A 12,408-nucleotide genomic window follows, 5' to 3' on the forward strand; every position below is an offset into this window, starting at 1 on the left:
AAAAAAAAAAAAAAAAAAAAAAAAAAAAAAAAAAAAAAAAAAAAAAAAAAGAATATGAGTGTGAGTTTATATAAAACAGCCCATAGAGGGATTGCTTTTGAGCAAGGTTAAACTCCAGAAAATGTGGGAGAGATGAAGTTTAAAGCCAGCTTAAAGAAAAGGCAATAGGGAGCAGGGATACTAGAAAGAGCTGGGGGCAGTTATCTACATACTTCTACCTTTTTAAAAAAATTTTTTTAGGGGCCGGCCCGGTGGCGCACTGGATAGTGCGCCGCTTGGGAAGCCGGCGGCGCTCCCGCTGAGGGTTAGGATCCCATGTGGAGACCGGTTCCCGCTCACTGGCTGAGCGCGGTGCGGGCGCGACAAGGAAGTGAGTGCAGACAGAGAAAAGAAGGACCAAGCCCTGGGTCATTCCAGTGTTTAGAGGTCTGGGAGATGAGGAGAAACCAGTGCAGGGACCTAACAGAGCAATATCCTCAAGGCCAAGTAAAGGAAAAGGTTCATACCATGATCAAGTGGGATTTACTCCAGGAACACAAGGATGGGTTAGCATACAGAAACCAGTCAGCGTAATGTACCATATTAATAGATTAAAGACAAAAACCACATGATAATCTCAAAAGACACAGAAAAAGCACTTGACAAAATCCATCACTACAGGGGCCAGCCCGTGGCTCACTTGGGAGAGTGTGGTACTGACAACACCAAGTCAAGGGTTAAGATCTCCTTACCGGTCATCTATTTAAAAAAAAAAAAATCCATCTCTACAGATCCATAAATGGAAACCTCTGCAGATATTACAAGAATGTAGCAGATCTTCATGTGCTGAGATGAAAAGATCTTTAGGATATACTGTTGAGTGGAAAATCAAGTTGTAGAACAGAATACTTGTATATTGTATGATTTCATTTATGCTTTTAAAAATTCGGAGAAAGAAAATACAGGAATAAATAAACATAAAAGGATAGTAAATAATGGATTGCCTAATAGTGAGCTAAACACCAATTTTTAAAAAAGGGAGTAAATGTTCTTCATAAAGTCACAGTTTAACCAATACTGTAACATACACTAGTATGTAGGGATAATTTCAATATTATCAACAGTAGCGTACTTACAACAGCAATGGGATCATTGCTCCGGGTGGCCACAAGGCTGAAATATTTCACATGTGTGTTAGTTTCCAAAGCCTTTGCAAAATCTTTTAGGGTTGGAATTGGGATATTCTTGAAAGACAATAATGTGAAACATCATTACATTTTGGTTTGCAGGAAATTCGGTCCATTAATCGCATATATATGTACTTACTTTTTCGCTTTAAAATCTACTCAGAAATTATGTAAACATACAACTAGTCTATAAATGAAAACAAATAACACAGCCTCCTCCACATCTATCTGACTTACCTGTTACGGTGCACCTGCACAACTGCTGACTCAGAGAACACTACACATATCACCATCATTTCTCTAGCACTTAGGTTAAAGAAACTCTCACTATTCTACTTTGAACTATTCCTATTTTATGAAGCCAACCCCTGATTTATCAAAGTGGACCCACTTTTCTACAAGGAGAGAGATGTGGGAGTCTACCTCTAATAAGTATAATTTCTGAGGTAGATGACATACTGTTCTCAGTCACTCAGTTCAGGCTATAAGATATTAAGAGAGATTAACACTACACTACATGAAGGAAGAAAAACAGTTATAGAAGGCACTAATTTCTCCCTTTAGTACTCCCAAGACTTCAATTTCCTATAGCCTGGTTATTTTCAGATCATTACTGTTTATTCAGAGATAATAATACACAGAAACTGAATTTTTAAAAAATCAAGAAAGGTAATGATCACCTAAGGTTATTACCCTCCCCCAAGGCTTTCTCTCCTCTATTCACAGGAAGAAATACCCACTAAAGGAGCACAGAGGTCTTCTTCCCTAGGTTCATTAATTCACAGATACTCTCCTCCCCTCGCCCCCCCATTCAGAGAAATTGAGATTTAAAATAAGGAATTTCTAATGAAGCTATTATACAATGGCCAATACCCAAGAGATAATCTGAGTTTACTCTTTGGTAGTTAATTACCCCAGTGCCCTCTGAACTCATTTCTTCTTTCCTTACTCCAAGAAAGAGTTGCATTGCTTAAAACCCAGTAAGTTCCCAGAAAGCCCATTCCTAAGTGTTTACTCAAGAGAAATGAAAACATATGTTCACACAAAAACCTGTATGTGAATTTGTATAATGGCTTCATTAATAATCATCCCAAACTGGAAGGAACCCAAATGTCTTCAACTGATAAATGGATGAAGAAACTGCAGCACATCCATACAATGGAACGCTGCTTGGCAATACAAAGCAACAGGCTACTGATACATGCAACAATGTGCATGAATCTCAAATGCATTTCGCTAAGTGAAAGAAGCCTGACTGAAAAGGGGACACACTACATGATTCCATTTATATGACATTCTGAAGAAGGCAAAATGATAGGGAAAGAAAACAGATCAGTAGTTGTCAAGGGTAGAGCTGGGGGGGCAGAGAATGACTACAAAGGAGTATTAGAGAACTTCTGGGGTGACATACATGTTCTACATCTTGACTGTGGTGGTGGATATACAACTGTATGCATTTGTCAAAACTCACAGAACTGTACACTAAAAGGGTGAATATTACTATATATAAATTATACCTCCAGAAACCTGATTAAAAAAAGCAAAATCCAAAAGGCAATATGTATTTTGAAAACCAGAGAGATTTACTCAAGACAGTCTGTAGGATTTACATTTTTATATGCTAAACCCCTTAGAAAGTAAATTAGAAAATACTATACTATAATACTTTAATTTCTAAAATATGAAGAAACCTATCTTAGCATACTGTTAGGAGCAAAAACTTTACCTTAAAGTAGAAAGAATAAGACTACTATATCAAAACTGGCCAACTCTCATCCTAGATCCAATCAATTCAAAGCAATAAGAAACAATTTTATTGTCTGCTTAGCATACTTACCTTTATATTATTCAAATTAACTTCAATAAGACGAGCATCATTTTCTTTAATTCTCTTTAAACTCTCTTCAACGTTGGTTGGATTTGGTGGCTCATCAAATACTGGAATAATCTTTTCACCTTTTACCACATCTGTAGTAACAAAGCAAAAGAGCAAGAGTCTCAATGGTCGATACTATTACAGTGGATGCATATATGATATTATATATGTATATGCATACATATTATATATATATTTACTTGGTAACACACTTCTCTCTCTCTCACACACACACATTAATTCAACAGAATGAATTTAAAGTTCCTTCTCCACAATTCCTAACAGATCCTTCCTGTGTTGACATATTTAAAGCACCCAAATAAAATCTTATTAAATATAAACACCAAACACATTCTATTAGCCTTCAAAAGTGAATGTTGTTTCAAACTAGGTCGCTTCTCCTTAAAAAGAAAAAAAGAATATTTTCACTGCCTCTTGGTGTATTACAAGATATCTTTACCATTTAAATACATTTGATAGCACAAGCTGATGATTCCGCTTTTAGCAATATTTAAAATAAAGTTCTAGCATGATAAAATCTAGCATCTCTTATCATTTTCTTTGTTATTTTACTGGTAATTGGTATAAAGGCAAAAAGAATCATAGACAAAGAAATATAGCCTCAATGAGAAGAGTAAGGTGATGGAGGGGCATTTTACCTCTTACCATGGGGAGTATTATGCAATAGGAAAAGGGGGAGGACTCTCTAGGAAGAAGGAACAGGTAGGAACAGGGAGTGGGGAAGGAGAGCAAAGGTACACAGAAGAGCTACTGAGACAGAAATTTCAAAACTTACTGCCCTTCTTCACTCCCAACCCCCAGTCCTTCACCTTACATACCCACACACATGACTACAATTCAACTCTTCAAAGTGAAAGACAGAGGACCCAGAATCTTTGAACCCTTTAATGAGAGATAAGTGTGCTCCAGTGCATACGTGTGGAGGTTTGTGAACACCTCTAACAGGCCAACTTTTATGGATATATTTTCTGGGGAGAATCCCTACGGCATCAGATCCTCAAAGAGGTGAATGACCACAAAAAAGTAAGAGCAACTGACATGGAAAGACTGGCGGGGTTCAAAATGGGTCAGTCTGGCTTGGTTCTTCCCTTCTGCCCTCCTCTAGCTTTGAGGAGCAAAATTCACCTTGAGACAAGGTACACTGCTTACTCATCCAATAACTTCCACCTAAGAGTATCTCATTCTTTTCGAGTATGCCCCCCTATGCACACACACGCACACACACTCATACACAGCATCCAGAGATCAACTTAGACAAAGGTTTGAAAATTATTTTCCTGCAGACAGTTGAAAAAACTGAATACATTTAGCCCAGAGAAGTATATATTAAAAGAAGGTATGCTAGTTGTTTTCAGATTTATCCTGTAGGAGAAGAGACAAATTTCATGTTGTTCTGAAAGGCTGTGTTAGAACAGGTACAGATTGACAAGAGGCAGAATTTGGTTCAATACAGAGAAAAGCTTCTAATATTTCTGCTAAACAGGAATAAGTGGGCTCCCTCCCACTTAAGTTCAGCAAGGCAGTCTTCGAGATAGCAGCTCAAGGGAGATGGAAGATGGGAAAGAGCTTCCTCGCTGAGTGGAAATTGAATGAGTTCATAATGTTATAAAACCAAAAGATTTCTTTCCCTACTCCACAGAATGTATGTATTTAAATTTAAAGAGCCTTGCCCCTTAAGCCAATCACTGGGATACTGAAATCATTAGGTAAAAGGTACATGGGAAACTTTAAAGAGGATGGATCAGGTTGCCAACATCTGAACCCCCTGATCAATCTTAGCACATCGCCTGAAGAGGAAAAAATTGACTTCATAAGCTTCCTAATGTGATTCAATCACCACCTCTGAAGCATCCTTGCCAAAAAACCCTGCACCTTAATCTGATCAAGCTGCTAGAACCAACAGTTTACAGAAACATAAGAGATAGAAAAACATAAAATGACTCAATGAGGTTGCAATCAGCCAAATCCAGAATGTGGAAAATTCTACAAGACAAATAATCCAGTATCTTCAAGAAATAAATGGCGTGGGCCGGCCCCATGGCTCACTCGGGAGAGTGCGGCGCTGGTAGCGCCAAGGCCGTGGGTTCAGATCCTATATAGGGATGGCTGGTGCGCTCACTGGCTGAGTGTGGTGCGGATGACACCGAGCCAAGGGTTGCGATCCCCTTGATGGTAAAAAAAAAAAAAAAAAAAAAGAAGGTGTGAAAAAGAGGGAAAGAGGTTGAGAAATTAATAATGACCCAAAAGACAACCAAACACAACACATAATTTTTATTTGGGTCCTTATTTGAATCAACTATGAAATGACGCTTTTGATAAACTAAGGGAAATCTAGTCATAGACTGGGTATTAGATGATATGAAGGAATTATTGTTAGCTTTTAACTTTGATAATGGCATTGTGGTTATGTTATAAAAGACTTTATTTGTCAGAGATGTATACAGAAATATTTATGGGTGAAATAATACAAATGAGCAGGATTTTCCTTAAAATATTTCAGCAAAAAAGTATAGGGGTGGGTAGGGAAGGAGGCAGAAGATGGATAAAACAAGGCTGTCAAAATGTTAAAAACAGCTGAAGCTGGGTGACAGATATCTTATTCTCTCTTCTTTTATGTGTATTTGAACATTTCTACGATAAAATGTTAAAAATGAGGGGGACTGGCCAAATTATAGAATATCATAAAATGGAATGTTATGCACATGTCTGAAGAGCTAGATCTATATGTACTAACTAGGAAACATGATCCATTTCTAGGTAATATACTATATAGGATGATGGGTTAAAATCCTTACCACTGACTTTGCGTAACATTGAGGCTAGTTACTAAATCACTCTAAAATCTCAGCTCCCTCACATACAAATTAAAGAACATAATAATAATAATAATAATACCTATTTCATAGAATTGTTGTGAGGATTAAATGAGAATAATCCGCATTCGGGAGCTGTGCACCATGAAGAACATGGTCCATTCAAAGAAATTAGCCAATAGTATTATTGAAAAATTAACTGTCAAGAAACATTTATAGTATGATCCCATTTTTGTAACAAACAAAAGACTATTTATATATAACATGTATACATAAATACATTTATGTAAACATAGAACAAAGTCTAGATAACAGTACAGTGGTGAGGGGGGGAGTAGAGGGTATGATGACTGTGAATGGAGACACTTTCACTTCTTACCATGTACACTTATGTGTTGTTTAAAAGTGCTATGAAAGCATGTATTGCCTTGGGAACTTAAAAATAACCCTGTAAGTGATTTTTTTAAAAAAGCTTTGGTTAGGCTATAATACTTCACATCAGACTGAAATGTTTAGGGACTGAATACTTTTGTGGTTTCTACTGAATCTGATTTTATAATGTAGTTTCTTTGTGAGCACTGTTGTGGATTTCTTGAAAATCAATAACACTGATAATAACATGTCAACAAAAAACAAGTCTGGCTAGCTTTTATACTGTTTACCATTAGTATAATTCAGTGAGGTGAGAATGGTTCTTATTACATTTGCTGACACACAAAATAAGCATAAAATATTTAATATTGTTTTCAGTGGCTTACTATATCAGTAGCATAAAACTGAAATTTCAGGTTTCAAGTACATATATACAATGTTTGGGATATAAATACTAAAATTGATACATGAAGAGAACAAAATATATTTAATAAAGAGTTAGTATTCACAAAGCATTTTAAGTACTCACTTGAAAAATGTTCTTGGTCGACACCATTACTACTTCCCACCATATTACAGAATTGTGTATTTGTTATCAAATTGTGCATCCCAAGAATAGCTATAAATACAGAAAGGAAGTTAGTTTTTATTTCCATCTATTTGAAACATAAAAAATTAATTTTACAACCAAAAATTTCTATCAATAATTTAAAAATTCTCCAGACATTTTCCTACTAAATTAAATACAGATTTTGTAGCCAAAAAAGGAAAAAAATATAGACAAAGTGATTAAAAATCATCTACAATCTCATTCTCATTAATACCCTTGGTATTTCCCCCCACATTTCTGAATTTAGATTTCCAAAATACCAAATTTCTTCACATAGTTGGAGCCAGCCTAACCTTAATGGTAGATCTATGCTTAGCTCCATCTGGTGGCTAAGAGAGAAAATTGAAATGATCTATTTTTGCTGTTCATGGGTCTCACAAGATTTCTAGGAACATAATGTAACAAAAGGCAGATTTTCAACTTAACCTTCACTATTTTTACATTTGTTAGTCTCATATCATTTATTCACATCTGCATTCTAAAAGTATGAATAAGTTCTCATATTTAAGAAAAAAGTGGCATCCCTCATAAATGACACTTGGGAGGGAAAATAAATTTGGTTTGGGTTTTTGATGCCCTGTGCACATGTAAGGCAGAAGTTACAGTATGCCCCTGGCCCATTCCACTCCAATGACTGTACCATTGGCAAATCCATCAGTCCTCAGTCCCTCAAGGAACAAGCCACTTGCTCTGGCTGTGGCCCACACCTTGATGCATCCCTTTCCAAGTTCCTTCCCAAAGAACCATTACCACTACTTTCAAACAAGTTAGTTTTCAGGGTCATTTGGTACGAAGATCTCCCAATGTATCACATATTTCTATCTAGGAAAATGGGTGTGTGTGTGGGTAGGTGGGGGAGATACTGGTCCAGATAAGAAGTTGGGAATGATGAAAATAACAGGGAGGTTTGGAGTGTTCCATATACACTTCAGAAAAGTTGAGCAAGTGGTGAGCGTGGCTAAAGAGTGACTGTTCCATCTGCTTTCCAGTTACCCATCTCTGGGTCTTCTGATAAAATTGGGCAGCAGTTGACCCTGAAGACTCTTTTCCAGTACTCGGGTGGGATAGCTTGTAGCCAAGCACCAGCTGATTAACGATTTTTTAGAAAGACTTTCAAACGTGGCAACAAGGGAAAAGATGTCACATAAAACAATAAATTCTATTTATATAAAAATTTTACCATTGAGGGCTGGCTAGTTAGCTCACTTGGTTAGAGCCAGTGCTGATAACGCCAAGCACCAGAGTCAAGGGTTCAGATCCCTGTACTGGCCAGCCATCCCCTCCCCGACAAAAAAAAAAGAAAAAAAATTTTTACCATGAGAGTATTTTTTTTTTTTTTGGTGGCTGGCCGGCATGGGGATCCGAACCCATGACCTTGGTGTTACAAGGCTGAACTCTAACCAACTGAGCTAACTGGCCAGCCCCAATCATGAGAGTATTTAAAGAAATGAAATCCTTTACGTCAGATTTAGCATGTAAAATACAAAGACAAATATGTGGTTACTGACTGAACCGCACTTTGCTAGGCAAAGCAAGCATTTGTATAATGTACACAGAGATATATGCTAGTATTCCCCTCCTCACCCCACACTCATTCATTCATTAATTTGTTTTAGAAGATACCTGCGAGGTCACACAGTTCTGTATCAGAAGCACCTGTCAAAGCTTCTTCTAATTCTGGATCAAGAGATACTTTTTCTTCTGTAAAAGTCTGTACAGGTTTCTGTTTGGGGATGAATATTTTCCCTGTAAAATAAAGCACTTTGTTAATTCCACTACTACTGCTACTAATTCATTACCATTTTAACGTTCTAACAAACACTGAAGCTGAAGGAAGAGTCAAAATTAACATCTGCAGTAATTCTGTTTCATCTTCAATAAGGACTTAAAAGTTTCCAGGGTAATACTTTGGCTGTACAAGTTGGAAAGAAAAGATTGATCAACTGAGAAATTTTCCCATCTGTGGAAATAAAAATAGGCTCTTTTTGGAGTAATTATGAGTTACTTTACAAATACTGAAACAATAGATAAATGAAAGAAGGAATAAACCAAAAAACCCTGTAAGACTTTAGATAAGATTTTAAAAAGCCCAGAATCCAACTTCTTATTCTTATGCAGCAAACTGTTACAGTCACTTGGGGAACAGCAGAAGCAATTATGATTCCAGAAATTCAGGTTCTAATTACAAAGAAATTTCTGTATGTCCTGAGTGGTATTTTGAAACTTTTGGTCATTGTTCCTCTAAGGCTCAATGAACACTAACAAGGTTGTCTGTTAAGAAACTAGTTACTCTAGAAACCTAATGTCTTTATTATGTGAAAATCAGTATGTTTATTAACATATGTTCAATGCAAAATTGTGAATAAGGGAATGGAAAATGATGGTATAACTGTAGCACCAGCTGCCCAAGCAAGATGCCTTCATGCAAGGTGGGAGTTGGGTTACAAAGGTTGCCTCTGGTTTCTCTCCCAAGACAGTTGAAAATTCTAACTCTTATTATCTGGAAAGGCATACTACATATGGATTTAAAGTGCCAATTATTTTCTTTTCTTTTTAGAAACTACCAGGGAAATGTGTGAGACTATGTGGCCTTATGAGTCTATGAAGTGCTCTATCAAAGGAAATGTTTGTGGGCTCATAATCCGTGCAGTGAGTGTTGTGTACTTCATGTTCAAGGTAAGCATCATTCAGTGTAACCATACGGAATCCTTCCACAATATAGACTGCTCACACGAACTTGACCAAGGCTGATCAGGTATTTTCTGCTAAGCCCATCTAAAGGATCTTAATTTCTGATATTATATTTTTTGTTTTTAGTATTTCCATTTGGTTCTTTTAAAAAAAAAATTGTTTCCAAGTCTCTGCTGAAATTCCCCATCTCTTCCCACATGCTGTGCACCTTTTTCACAAGATTCTTTGGCATTTTAATCATAGTTATTTTAAAGTCCCTGACTGCTAACACCAACATCTGGATCACCTTGGGGTCTTCTACTGACTGTTTATGTTCTTGACTATGGGTCACATATTCTCGCTGCCATGTGTCTTAAGATCTTTGTGCACTGAACATTTTGTATGAAAACACAGCAGAGACTAAAGGAAATGATATTTATTCCCAGAAAGGAGCACACCCCTTAGGTCAGAGCTGAATCAATGTGCTCTACAGTTGAGCTGGAACTGGGCCTTGTTGCAACTTTAGTTTGAATGAATTGCTCATTGACTATGAACATTTTAAGGACAAGATCGGAGTTTCCCTTCGGTAAGGCCTGGGATTAGAACCCTGGTGAGATTCTGGGCATCTGCTGAGCTGCCTATTTTTCTGAATTGTGAAGTAAGAGAGATTTCTTCCTGACATATAGCCCTGGCTGCTAGCCTTAAAGGTAACCGGGGAGCTCTCTCTGTTCTCCAGCTCACCCCCTGCTTTCTCTGCCTTGGAAGGTCTTTCAGACCCATTGTTGTCTGCTCTATACTCTGTGAAGGTAGGGATGGCCTGGAAAGGACTTCTCCCAGCTCTGATGCCCTTCCTTCAGTCTCCCCCAGATGAAATCCCATGGCTTGGGGATTTTCTCTCAGCTCTGCTTCATTGCCTCTGTTCTTGGAGTACACTTCCTAGCACTAAATGAAGACCTGCAGAAAGGAATTGAGGGCTGCTTCAGTCTCACTCTAAGGCTGCACTGTCCAATATGGTAGCCACTAGCCACATATAATTATTTAAATTTAAATTAATTAAAATAAAAAAATTCAGTTCCTTAGTCCCACTAGCCACATTTCAAGTGCTCAACAGACACACATCTGGCTAGTAGCTGCTGTCTTGGTTAGCACGGATACTGAACATTTCCATCATTGCAGAAAGTGCTAGTAGACAGCACTGATTTAGGGCTTTTCTGGATTCTAATCTATCATGCCAGTTCATACAGTTATTAAAAGTTTGTTAAAAGTTAGGCTGATTTCTCCTTACTCCCCACTATGGTGGTTTCCTCCTTCTCCCTACATTTCAGTAAGGGATGAGAGCATGAGTGGATCATCTCTTAGATGAAGGGCTTTGTATGTTTGTGTGCTCATGCTCTGATAGATTTAAAGAAACTATGATTATGTAGCTTATTCTGATTGTTTTGGTTGTTACATGAAAACCACAGTCTGAATCAGAAGACTTTTTGGTCTGGTCTTTTCTTATTTAAAAAGTGGCACTTGGTCAATCCACAATGTATTTTTATCAGTAAGGATGTTTTTCACTGCACATAACAGAGTATCCAATTAAAACTGGTTTAAACTGGTGCTTCTCAAGCTTTAATGTACCCCTCAATCACCTTGGGATTTTATTAAAGTGCAGATTCTGATGCAGAAGGTTTGAAGTGGGGTCTGAGATTCTGCATTTCTAACTAACCTCCCAGATGATGCTGATCCACAGACCACTCTTAAAGCAGCAAGGGTTCAAACAATACAAATTTTTATTATTTCATTTGATAAGTCCATGGGAAGGTGATTTTAGGGTTGGTTCAGCAGTTCAGTGTCAACATCAAGGATCCAAACTCTTTCTACTTTTCTCTTTGGCCATTCTCAGCATGGAGGCTTTTCATAGTCTCAAGATGACCTTAGTAGCACCAAGTATCATGTCCCCACACGGTAAGTCAGGAAAGAAGAAAGGGTACTTTCTCCATTGTTGACTTTTATAAGGAAAACTGCCCAGCAGACTTCTCCTCTGGTCTTACTGACCAGCACTGGGTCACATGTCCATGCCCCAGCTGAAAGGATGGTTAGGAAAGCAAGCATTCTGTGAGTGGTTGCTGATTAGGCAACCACACTGTCTGTCCCAATACTGAAACCAAATGAAGTACATCTATGTTCCCTTAATTCCCTGAATATTTCATTAGAGCTGCATTTATACCTTCTGTGAGTGTGTCTGCCTTCTGTGAGCTTTTCAAGGCATGGCTGATGTTCTGTTTAACACTGCATCTTTGCCTAAAATACAGGAAGCAATCCAATTTGTTTAATAAATAATTTGGTGATCACCTCCAATCCAGTGGACTTATTTTATAAAGAATAATTTAAATACACTGTTTCCGGGCCGGCCTGGTGGCGCACTCGGTAGAGTGCGGTGCTTGGGAGCGTGGCGGCGCTCCCACCGAGGGTTCAGATCCCATATAGAGACTGGTCCGCTCACTTGAGCGCGGTGCGGGCGCGACACCAAGGGTTGTGATCCCGTTACCGGTTACGAAAAAAGACAAAAAGGAAAAATAAATAAATAAATACACTGGTTCCCCAATTAAAAAATGGGCAAAAGAGCTAAGTAGGCATTTCTCTAAGGAAGATATACAAATGGCCAACAGACATATGAAAAAATGCTCAACATCACTCAGCATCCGGGAAATGCAAATCAAAACCACACTGAGATACCATCTCACCCCAGTTAGGATGGCTAAAATCCAAAAGACTCTGAACAATAAATGCTGGCGAGGTGGTTGTGGAGAACAAGGAACTCTCATACATTGTTGGTGGGAATGCAAAATGGTGCAGCCTGTATGGAAAATAGTATGGAGATTCTTCAAACAATTG

The 12,408-nt window shown here is 37.8% G+C and overlaps 1 protein-coding gene across 1 annotated transcript in view; it reads right to left on the reverse strand.

Annotated features, from left to right (window-relative positions):
- The window catches only part of TMOD3 (tropomodulin 3 (ubiquitous)), a gene marked incomplete at its 5' end in the record, with an annotated part of 18,415 nt that extends 9,811 nt beyond the window's left edge, over positions 1 to 8,604 (reverse strand). Inside the window, 4 exons of the mRNA XM_008586152.1 lie at positions 1,116 to 1,223; positions 3,004 to 3,134; positions 6,778 to 6,867; positions 8,482 to 8,604. Of these exons, the coding sequence (XP_008584374.1) occupies positions 1,116 to 1,223; positions 3,004 to 3,134; positions 6,778 to 6,867; positions 8,482 to 8,604 (452 nt within the window). The remainder of the gene's footprint in view (positions 1 to 1,115; positions 1,224 to 3,003; positions 3,135 to 6,777; positions 6,868 to 8,481) is intronic.
- Between the last annotated feature and the right edge of the window lie 3,804 nt (positions 8,605 to 12,408).

This window comes from Galeopterus variegatus, unplaced genomic scaffold (genome assembly GCF_000696425.1).
Source record: "Galeopterus variegatus unplaced genomic scaffold, G_variegatus-3.0.2 Scaffold3852, whole genome shotgun sequence".
Classification (NCBI taxonomy): domain Eukaryota; kingdom Metazoa; phylum Chordata; class Mammalia; order Dermoptera; family Cynocephalidae; genus Galeopterus; species Galeopterus variegatus.